This window comes from Homarus americanus, unplaced genomic scaffold, assembly GCF_018991925.1.
Source record: "Homarus americanus isolate GMGI-L3 unplaced genomic scaffold, GMGI_Hamer_2.0 scaffold54679, whole genome shotgun sequence".
In the NCBI taxonomy this organism is placed as follows: Eukaryota; Metazoa; Arthropoda; class Malacostraca; order Decapoda; family Nephropidae; genus Homarus; species Homarus americanus.
This window is the reverse complement of record NW_024722701.1, coordinates 499,728-511,383: the sequence shown is the minus strand read 5'-3', so window position 1 is coordinate 511,383 and position 11,656 is coordinate 499,728. Positions and strand designations below refer to the sequence as shown.

At 44.9% G+C, this 11,656-nt stretch overlaps 1 protein-coding gene across 1 annotated transcript; it reads right to left on the bottom strand.

Annotated features, from left to right (window-relative positions):
• Nucleotides 1-5,933: 5,933 nt before the first annotated feature.
• Nucleotides 5,934-11,217, bottom strand: LOC121863030. The gene is made up of 7 exons (XM_042361489.1): nt 11,069-11,217; nt 10,312-10,498; nt 8,858-8,962; nt 8,554-8,661; nt 7,413-7,487; nt 7,119-7,286; nt 5,934-6,708 (listed from the first exon to the last, which is right to left on the bottom strand). The coding sequence occupies exons 2-7, from the start codon at nt 10,466-10,468 to the stop codon at nt 6,485-6,487; spliced, it is 837 nt and encodes a 278-aa protein (XP_042217423.1). The 5' UTR covers nt 10,469-10,498; nt 11,069-11,217; the 3' UTR covers nt 5,934-6,484.
• Nucleotides 11,218-11,656: the final 439 nt, after the last annotated feature.

The following is an 11,656-nucleotide window of genomic DNA, read 5'->3' as shown; positions in this document are numbered from 1 at the left end:
GTTGCTCTGTTAAAATATTGGATTTCTATCGCGTCAAATTCACAAGTCTTTAATTTATGATTTTACAGGATGAGACAGAAAGATAGAGAGATAGAGAGACAGAGAGACAGAGAGAGAGAGATAGACAGTGAGTCATACAGAGAAAATGATAGAGACAAAAAGACACACAGACAGACAGACACACACGCAAAATTTCTTAAGAAGTAAAAATTTGAACAGAAACGTAAAAAAATAAAAATCCACCGATAAAAGAGTTAAGAAAATATGAAAAAGAGAGAGTTTAAGGCAGTAACAGTAGAACAGAAACGAGTTGAGGGGGAGTAAAACACTTCCTGGATGAACCTCGACTGAAAATTCATATTTGAAATGTTTTAAAATTACACAGAGAAAAGAATTTAACTTGGGTAAAGTATCTTGGAGTGTTTTCTTGAATATTTTTAGCGTGTGAGTGTGTGTTTCTCTCTCTTATGCATATATAGATGAATACATACAGATACTCGTACACACACACACACACACACACACACACACACACACACACACACACACACACACTAGCAGCACTCAACCCTCAAGAGATTACTATAGTACCCAATCACATCTTAAGAGGAGAGAGAGAGAGAGAGAGAGAGAGAGAGAGAGAGAGAGAGGGGTGAGGGGTGTGTCAGGGTGGAGCAAATTCAGGGTCAAGATTGGGTGAGTGAGAAGGGTGGGTTAGGATGAGGTATAAGGGAGGATAAGGGTGAGAATGGAGGTTAGGGAGGGTAGGGTGAAGATGAAGGGTAAGGTAGGGGTCAGGTATGGAGAAAGGTCAGGGTGAGGGGTGGGGTAGGGTCAGGGTGAGAGGGTGGGTGGTAGGGTGAGGGGACAAGGTCAGGGTCAGAGGGTGAGAGGTAGGGTGGTAGGGTGAGGGGACAAGGTCAGGATGAGGAGAGGGTGAAGATGATACAATTAAAAGCTGTTTGTAAATACGAGGTCATTCACCCCAGTATTTGATGAAGTTTATGCTGGGATATTGTAGGTAAACTTGTCTGAGTCAGTAGGTAAACTTGTCTGAGTCAGTAGGTAAACTTGTCTGAGTCAGTAGGTAAACTTGTCTGAGTCAGTAGGTAAACTTGTCTGAGTCAGTAGGTAAACTTGTCTGAGTCAGTAGGTAAACTTGTCTGAGTCAGTAGGTAAACTTGTCTGAGTCAGTAGGTAAACTTGTCTGAGTCAGTAGGTAAACTTGTCTGAGTCAGTAGGTAAACTTGTCTGAGTCAGTAAGTCTGAGTCAGTACTTAGTCACTTTAGATTTAGATTGCCGGGCTAGTTTGTTGGGCACCCCCTTACATCCTGTGCACGGTGAAGCGCAGAAACGTTTACAGCGCCCATCTGGGAAGCATGCGGAGTTCATGCTTGCCGTTATGACTCATGAATTAAGGGCGTAAAATCCTGAAGGGTCATGGGTTTTGTCAGCAAGTTACATAAAGTGACAGAATGAGGAGTGTGTGGGGGGAAAATTCCCGGTACAATTTATCTGTTTATGGCAAAGTGTGGCAGGTCCTAATAATGTCAAGTGCCAGGCCTGTCACTAGGAGGAGGGATATCTGGTCAGGGTGGGAAGAGGTGTTGGTAACGGCTGGGGACCTGTAGGAGGAGGTCCTAGGGCAAGTGAGGATGTAGTGAGAGAGGGTGTGAGAGTCGGGTTGACCACAAAGTTTACAAACAGTGCGGCCAGGCTAAGGGTTGCCAATGTACTAGGCGTGGCGAAGTACAATGAGGGTGGAGGTGATATGGTGTGGTGGGGCAGTTACAGTAGGGGTGGAGGGAGACACATAGGCATTGACAATATTGAGGGACATACCTTTTAGTGTGATTGTGATGGCGTGGGCGTCGATATGTTGGTGAGGTACGGGTAGTTGGGGGTGGTGGCCTCAGGTCCAATAGGTAGCCCTGGTGGAGACAGCACAGACACAGTAGCGGGCGCGACTTGTGGTGGGTGGAGGACAGGTTGAGGCACCACATGTCGTGAAGATGAGGCAGGACTTCGCTCGGGGGCAGCAGGACACACCAGGGAAGGCCCGGTAGGCACTACACCAGTAGTGAAGGCCGCCGGCGGTGGAGTAGGCCGTGAGCAGGGGGGGCTCACAGGGGGACTACCAGCTTGTGTCAAACCAGAAGAGAGGAGTGACTGGATGGCAACAGAGGGCAAGAGTAGGTCAGAGATGGTGGTACAGAGTGTAGCGAAGAGTTTTTCAATACGGTTGGTAAATTCTTGGAAGAGGGATATGATCTGTGTCATGTCACTGGAGGGGGGTTGTGGGGGGGCACCGGTGGGAGCACAAGGCCTGACAGCTTCAGAGTAGAGACGGGGAGGAGGCCCAGTAGTAGTTGAGTTAGGAGACGGCCGGGACTGCTGTGCTGCAGCCAGGTGAGGCCAGGCAGGGGCAGGTGTTGTTGAAGAAGGAGTCGTTGCTGGAGACAGGGGGAACGTAGAGGGAGGCGACCTGGTAGACTGGGGGAGGGGACGTTGTGGTAGACGCGGCCTTCGGGGAGGCTTTTCCCCTGGGACAGACGGACGATTGGAGCATTGCCGTGAGTTAGCATTGTGCCGGCCGCCACAGTTACAACACCTGGGATCAACCACATAGCCCACACCACCCCCATTAAGGTGGTCTTTGATTTTCTGGGCACAGGCGGCGGAGTTGTGGTTACGTGAACAGAAGCGACATCTGGGACGATCACGTCGGCAGCAGGCTGTGAAGGTGTGACCCCAATGAGAACAGATAACACAAAATGCAAGCCCGGGATGATAGGGTTCTGCATAAAGTGGAGGGAAGATTGGGTGGGCCTCCACAGTGGTTGGGCATTCCCTTCCCTTCCACTTGACAATGACAGCAGCTTGTGGGATGTTCCCCCGGTAATGTCGACGTATACTGAGTATACTAGAATTAAAGTCACGTGCATCTTCGATGTCAGCGTATAGGGAGAATCGTTTCACTAGGATGTGGCAACATTCATCAGCGTCTACTCTACTGGGGAGGGGCACCAGGACAACCCCGTCAAAGCCAACAGTGCTAAGTGTTCCATAGACCTCAGGAGTCTGACACCTGATAAAGTTCCGGTTCTTACCTTGTCGGAATTGAATGTTGAGACCGTGTTGTCTGCAGTACTTCATCATCCAATTAAACCGTTCCTCGATGGTTTTCATTAAGTCTTTGGGGAAGTGCAGATTCAGCTTACTTGGCTGGTTGGCAGAGGGCAGGGTGATAGGGTCTGTGGCATTGGTGTTTCCACTCCGGCTAGTGTTTCCCATAGAAACATTACCGTCATTGTCATAATCACTGGGGTCTGACTCTTGAAGGGTGTTGGATTCAGTATGATCAGGCGAGTTGGCGATGGCATCCGTATCAGAGATGTCTGCGTCCATGAGAGAGCCTCTTCTGGGACGTTTATGTCGACCCCCCATGCTAGCAAAACCTTGCCGGCTGAGGGGACCTTTGTTGGACGATCGGGAAGTCAAGAGCACCTATGGGCACGTCTGTCCCCTTATGTGGTCACGCCGCGACTGTGACTTAGTCACTTGTCATCTTGTACTCAACCTGTGGACTATCAGGTCACAGGTCATCTCCTACTCAACCCATGCAATATATCAGGTCAGAGAGGTCACAGCAGGTCATCTCGTACTCAACCCATGCAATATATCAGGTCAGAGAGGTCACAGCAGGTCATATCGCACTCAACCCATGCAGTATATCAGGTCAGGGCGGGTCATTACTCACACACACACACTCCAACTCTCAACAAGTTAGCCAGCATTTTCTTGCCATCTCGCCGACCGTGTTAGGAATTTTTAAACCGGTCATGTCCAGGAAGGGAGAATACCTGCAGCACAACTTGTCGGAAACACTTCATAACTTCGTCTCGTTTCACCCAAAACTTGTCGTCTAAGTTACCTTCTTTGTGATATAATTACCGTCAGTTAGTTAGTTAGTTATTTAATCAGTCAGTCAGTCAGTTTAGTTTAGTTTAGTTTAGTTTAGTTTAGTTTAGTTAGGACTGAAACACCAAGTTATAGGCCTCTAAATTCATAATATTTACGTCAGGTTAAGGAAGATTTTAAGACAGTTTAGATCTTGGTTATAAAAAGGGATTTATCTTTTTTTTAGACGGTAGATAAGAATAAAGATAAGGAAGTTGATGAGATAAGATAGAGTATGGTGCTTTGTTGACCTTCTAATGGCTTCGTATGATGACCTTTGACTTAACTTTTCTGGATAACTGAAGCTTCATTACATGGGTAGTATTACACACACACACACACACACACACACACGTATATTTTCAGCTTATGACTGCTATATTTTTTTAATTAAACGTTTGTTATTATTAATAGTAGTATTTTGTTGTTGTTTTTAGTTGTATATGCCTTTGTTATATTTCTGTAAACACGAACATCAAGGGACTTTATAAACACGAGCATCAAGGGACTTTATAAACCCCATGAGAGAAGAATGTCCTTGGAAATTACTATTACATTAATCACACAATAGGAAACTTACACTGTCATAAAATTCCAAACATCAAGGGACTTTATAAACACCTTTTGTGTCTGTTCTTGCGTCAAGTGTTCCATAATTGAGTGAGAGAGAAATTGAGGGATGGAGGGGGGGGGGGTTGAGGGGAGATTGAGGGGTGTTGTTGGGGGAGGGGCATAGAAAATCATCAACTGCTTGCCTTAATGACTATAATAAACCTGATTAATTACCCGGCTCCTTGGGGCTGGGCTAATGAACGCTACTTGTCTGTGCTAATGAGCCGAGATGAGTAATGCTCTTATGCTATATTTGTTTATTCATTTAAGTAACTCTGGAAATATTCTTGCATCATTAATCAAAGTGTGGCGCGCGCGTGAACTGGGGCCTGCCAACTTGTGATGCGCGCTGCTACATACATTAATTATTTCTCTTGTATTAAAAGGATAACGTTATATATTTCATGTAATTTTTTTATTTTTTTTTATTTATGATTTTTGGTGTGTGTGTGTGTGTGTGTGTGTGTGTGTGTGTGTGTTAGAGGCATTGTGTCAGGGGCATTGTGTCAGGGGCATCTCACTCTGGCATACAGCATGACGCACTCTGCTGTCTTTGGCATTGTCTGTCTTAAGAATATAATCTGTCTAATTTAACTGTCTTGAGAATGATCTTTCATCTGCTCTCTTGGTCCTTGATGGATTAGACAGACCGACCGACCGACCGACCACGTATTCGCTCTACCGACATTCATTACTATTTTGTTTTGTGTTGGCGAAAGTAACCATCTCACCTGAATATTAGACACCCCAGCTTATTCCCCCTGAAGACTAACTACCACTAACTTACCCTACCACTAAACCTAATTTAACCTATCCCACCCTAGGTAACGTTAGGGTGTCTAATATTCAGGTGAAATAAGCTCAGGGTGTCTAATATTCAGGTGAAATAAGCTCAGGGTGTCTAATATTCAGGTGAAATAAGCTCAGGGTGTCTAATATTCAGGTGATTTACTTCACTGTATTCACACTCAATAAAATACACTTAACCAATAATAATAATAGAGTTCAAATACCTTCACGTTATTTTTATTAACAATTCATTAAAAAGTTGAATCAATTTACGATCATTAAATGCAATGGTGCTAAAGGAATATAGTTAATAAATAGCCACACGTATATTATATTGTATTTTACTCTACAATAACCAAATCACTATCAGCTTGTCGTAAATTCTCAACTGGTTCACTAACAGCCAAACCACAGGGGGGAATGGGGGTAGGGGGGGGATACAGCTATTTACCCTATGTATTAAACTCCGGCACCTGATTGGTAGTATCTTTAAAGGGGAGTAATTAAGGTATGTATTATTGTCTACCTGTGTTTATGTATCCTCAGGTATGAAGGTGAAGTAAACAACCAGTTGATGATATTTTATCTATTGATTTTCTTCACAGGTGTGTCCCTTGAGACATACATTAATATTAGCTAAAGATAGCACAGGTGTTGATACTTCCAGTTAGTATAAGAGTCAACACACTGATCGATCTCTGAGTACTGTATAGCCTAGACTGACACACACGCTTCACTGAAAACTGAAGACAAATGACTAAATCAGATTAAGTAGATAACATTGTACCAGTTTCTTGGCTTATGTTAGTTATTTGTCGCCACCATGATGTTGATAGTTTGGTGGGTGTAGGAGTCATCAGTGTGTTGCGTGTAGGAGTCCTCAGTGTGTTTCCTGTAGGAGTCATCAGTGTGTTTCCTGTAGGAGAACTCAGTGTGTTTCCTGTAGGAGAACTCAGTGTGTTTCCTGTAGGAGAACTCAGTGTGTTTCCTGTAGGAGTCATCAGTGTGTTGTCTGTATGAGTCCTCAGTGTGTATTGATAGGAGGGTGAGTTGAACCTAGTGGGTGGCTGGGTGCTCACCAGATGGCGCTTCTCCAATAATACACAATAAATCGAGTGGTAACTACAACTTGCTCATCGGACGCTCACAGATGGCTCGCCTCTCGTTCTCACACGGGAAGTCAGTAAGCGGATGCTCCCAGCCGTCAAACAAACCCACACATTGACCATTGCCCGAAGGTTCGTTGGTGTGCCAGTCGTTGGGATTAATGAGATCACCAGAAAGCCACTGCCACACTTTCTCACGGTTCACGCCTCCAATCCAGAAGTTGCGATGATTCTTACGTGCTGTTAATAGCAAAAAAATCAAATCAAAACGTCAATTCTTCCTTATATAAAGTATCATATCAAAGATTCCTATCAGTAGAAGACCTACACTTGATCTACTCTCATTAGACCGAGAGGTGTATGCTTCCGGTCAAGGGATCTCTCAGGTAAAATATAATATAATATCAACAATATCAGATTGCAACACCTTGATACAACTTTGGTTAGTTCACTTGTGTTAGCACGATATTAAATCAGGTATTATAATGACATTCTGTTCAAGGGATTAAATCATCGTACTCAAGGGGTTAACTCATCATATTCAAGAGGTTAATTCATCATACTCAATGGGTCATGGTGAAGTAATTATAGTGACCCCAGGATGGTATGGGTAAAGGATAGACACCATAGGAGAGGAAGTGCCAACTCACGGTAACGGGTGCCAACGTAGTGCCGGAGGAGTGTCAGGTCATCAGGCTGGGCGAGGTCAGCACCCATACTAAGACACTTTTGACGATTTGCTTCCCAGGACGCATCCACCAAGATCACTGAGATACAGTCACTGCCCACCTGCACGAAGGGCGGGGAGCACACCAGCACTGTCCACACCAACCATCATCATCATCATCATCATCACCAACATCATCATCATTATCATCATCATCATCATCATCATCATCATTATCATTGGAGTGTATTTTAGAATCTGGACAATTTATACTCACAGGGAAGATAGCGTTTCATCATAGCGTTAAGGGTCTTGAGTTCTGTAGTAATCTCAACCATTTGTGTGTTGTTACCTGCGTGGGGAAAGGTGTTATATAATATTAACCTGTTTTGCCATCTTTGTGTGTGTGTGTGTGTGTGTGTGTGTGTGTGTGTGTGTGTGTGTGTGTGTGTGTGTGTGTGTGTGTGTGTAAGTAATATAAGAATGAAACACTATACCGCCTGTAACCATATCGTCGACAGAATACCTCTAACATTTTATAGTTCCACACAAGAAAATTTCCCGTCTGTTATCTGTCTTTACCCGTCCATGTCACACCACTTACTCTCGTCTCATCTCGTTGGGGACGAATAAACCTTCCCTGGAGCGTTATGACGGTGGTGTGTGTGGCGGGGCGGGGCGTCACCACCACACGCCAGCTCCCGAGAACCTCTTGTTATTGCCTCACATTTATTGTAGCTAGTGGGGAAGAGGGGGGGACGAGATGTCAAGACGCGAGGAGTTAAAGTCTGTGGCCTGCTCTTATTGTGTGTGTGTTTAGTAGTAGTAGTAGTAGTAGTAGTAGTAGTAGTAGTAGTGGTGGTGACGTATGGTGGTGTGTGGTAGTGGTGGGTATGGGTGTGTAGACATTATGGTGTGGTGGTAGAGGTGGTCGTTTTACGTGTTGGTGGTATGTGGTGGTAGAGGTTTTGTGGTTGTGATGTTAGGTGGTAGTATAGTAGTACGTGGTTGACTGTAGCAATGATGGTTGTGGCAGTGAAGCTTAGCAACGCGTCAGAATGTGTGAGGAATGTTTTGTTATCAAGAATCTGTACACGTGAGGATAAAGAAAGCAATCCTCCACAGGTGTACTATCCAATCACATGAAGGGACATTTTTGGTTCTTGTTTTTGATTGGTAGTTGATGACAGTCTGTACAGTCAACACCTAGAACCCGAAACAGCTAGAAAGAGTACAGGTGTTGGAGTAAATATTAAAGAGAGAGAGAGAGAGAGAGAGAGGTCGTAGGGGGGTGTAGATTGGACAGGTGCATGTGTGTGTAAAATAAATCAAGTCTCAGTAAAGATTATACAGACCAACGCCTTTGAAATACACACACACACACACACACACACACACACACACACACACACACACACCTGAGTGGTTCATGTGGTGTTTTATGGCGTTCACGACCTGGAGGGTGAAGAGGGCCATGCTGGAGCCATTTGACACTGCCGACTCCTCAGGCATGGTGGAGGAAGTACCTGAAGGAGAGGAAGAAGGAGGAATAGTTATCAATACTCATCAATGATTTATATAAGTAAATCTTGAATAGTTCTCGTGCAATTTGCGATCTACTACTACTACTACTACTACTACTATCCCACCTTAAAATTGCTTCACTGTGTCACTGTAACACTGTATCACCGTCACTGTCATACTACATCGTGTATCACTCACCGTCATTTGTTGAAGTGTAGGCGGGTCCTCCCTCCAGCAACTCCTGTAGTCTGGTCTGTGTGGTCAAGATAGACGCAAGACTTTGACTCAGCTGCTCATTCATTTCTATAAACGAGTAAAAAAAAGTTATTAAAAAAAAAAAACTAAAACAAATAATAGAAAAAAATAAGTAATGAATGTCTTAGTAAAACAACAAAGAAAAGTTGATAGATATGGATTAAAATTACGTTAATAAGCTTTCATGTAAAATTAGTCTAAGTTAATATTTGAGTTATAGTTCGTTCCTTAACCTAACATAACCTACCCTACCCTACCCTACCCTACCCTACCCTACCCTACCCTACCCTACCCTACCCTACCCTAAGTACTATATAGCCCTGAGGACACCCACCAAAGGGCCATCGTCTCCTATGGTATTTATTCTCCTGCTAAACATCAATATGTACCTGACCTCATCCTCCACCGCCTCTCGACACATACAAGTATTTTCTTTTCATCACATATTTCGTAACAGCTGCGGGTGGGTCTTACTTCCAACAGCCATTTCTCACACACTTCAACCTTTATCGCACCGCTGTCTGAGAAGGTAGAGTGTGTGGGTAGTGGACGGCATGCTGGTATAGAGGAAGCAGCTCAACTCCCATCTCCACTATCACGGGACATTACCATCCCTTCCCCCCTTCCTTCCCCTTCCATCTCTCCCCCTACCCCACCCCTCTTCCCTCCTTTATCTACTCATCCAAACGTTTCACCTTTTTTTTTCGGTTTTTCCTATTCCCGTTACTTGTATCTCTCTCCTTCTCTCCTTCCTCTTCCTCTCCTCTACTTATGATCGCTTACAGATTACTGAGGTAGTGTAGGTAGCATGTCTCTCTTACCACGACGAGGGAGTGTAGGTTGTCTCTGGGCCGGGAGGTGAAAACTTTTGGCTTCTCATATATAAACGATGATGATACTAAAGGTCAGCCAAACAGAGCAGAGCCCCAGGAGGTGTGATACTAGACTACAGTAATAATAGAACCTACGTGAGATCTCAATACTTGGTTGGGGGGAAGTTGGAAGCATCGTCGTTGTTAACCATTGCTGAACGTACGAACGGACGCTCGAACAGACGCACGAACGGACACAAGTGGATAGGTCAGAGACATGCGTAAATTCACCTCCCAGGACAGAAGGAATTTGATCCAATAGACCTGAGGAGACATTTCGAGGTAGTGTGGATATAGTACACTGAATACTAATCCTTCGGTATATAAGGTGGCAGTAAAGTATGGCCGCCACTACACTCAACCACCTCCAATAATCCTTAATTAAACTCAGGTACCTATTCACAGAAGGGACATCCTCGAGTGGCCAAGGAGTGGAACTAAGAAGACAAGAAGAGCGTTGTATCCACTCACCCACGGCCCACGATAAGAAGCAAACAAAAACAATGATCATTTAAAATCTCGAACCTTTGTCAGAACGGGAGAGTTGGTTCAGGGTCTCAGTCAGATCGCCAATGGCATTGTAGGAGTTAGGGTCGTCTGCTTGTTGGCTATGGTGGCGTGATGGTGTGGCGTTCACCATCACAGCAGCCACCATCACCAGCCACACACCGTACACCGTCATCGTCCACCACCACACTGCTGTCTACCACACCTGAAAGAAACGCGGATTTAATTACCTAGAATAAAGGCTTAATGATATTAGTTATTGAGGTGTATAATACGTTATAACATCAACAACAGAGAGAGAGAGAGAGAGAGAGAGAGAGAGAGAGAGAGAGAGAGAGAGAGAGAGAGAGAGAGAGATTAGATATGATTTTTAAAAGTTGTTGTTTAGTATAAGAATACATACACACATACATACATTAATGGTTGCCCCTCGTGCAACGAAGATGGCCGTCCCTAGGGCCACCTATAGACGTGAATTTGTTTAAGGTGTAGAAGCTGTCGCCAACACAACGACCACACCCTGAGTTGACGAGTTGCATGACCCGGTGTCTAGGAATAGTCCGAGAAGACCGGACAACTCGCCAACTACACTGGCTAACCATTACCCTGGAATACGATCCGCAATTACTGCTGGGTAAACAGAGGCAACTGGCGTAAAGAAACTTGCCCATAGTTTCACCCTGCCCGGGAATCGAACCCGGGTCCGCTCGCTTGCGAGGCGAGCATGTTGACCATTACACCACATTCATACATACATACAAACGCTTTAACTCACCTTCGGGTAAAAATCGAATAACGCTTTTCTCTCTCCTTCTCCTCTTTCTCTGAGTGGAGGTGTGGCCTTGCTGATGCTACTGCCGCTGGGATGGTAATGGCACTCTTGAGGTAGTGCCAGGCTGGGAGTAGAGACCCAGAGGGGAGAAACCTTGGACAGTTACGCACCCACCACCCCACCCCTCACCCCTTCTCACCTCTCCCCTGCCCCTCCTTACCTCTCCCACGCCCCTCCCCACTCCTCCCACGCCCCTCCTCATCCCTCACACGCCCCTCCTCACCCCTCCCACGCCCCTCCTCACCCCTCCCCCAACTAACACTGACCATACGTCTCGTCCTAACAACTTCTCCTTCATCCCAGTCCTGACCTCACCTACGTTGTTGTCATGCTGGAGTTTAGTTACCAAGAGTTACCTAGTTTACATTAGTTATTACCTATGGTTATATTTCTCTCTTTAAAGTAAACAAATAAATATTCCTCGTTATATTCGCGTTAGGTACAGCGAGATTTTTTTTATTAGGTTGGGTTAGGTTAGATTAGGCTAGGTTAGATTAGATTAGGTTAGGTTAAAATGAAGAAAACAGCAGA

Coding starts and splice junctions, on each gene's coding strand:
- LOC121863030 (XM_042361489.1), bottom strand. CDS start 10,468: ATGACGGTGTACGGTGTGTGGCTGGTGATGGTGGCTGCTGTGATGGTG. Junction 8,963..10,311: donor ACTCTCCCGTTCTGACAAAG/GTTCGAGATTTT, acceptor ACTCGTTTATAG/AAATGAATGAGCAGCTGAGT. Junction 6,709..7,118: donor CTACGTTGGCACCCGTTACC/GTGAGTTGGCAC, acceptor TGCTATTAACAG/CACGTAAGAATCATCGCAAC.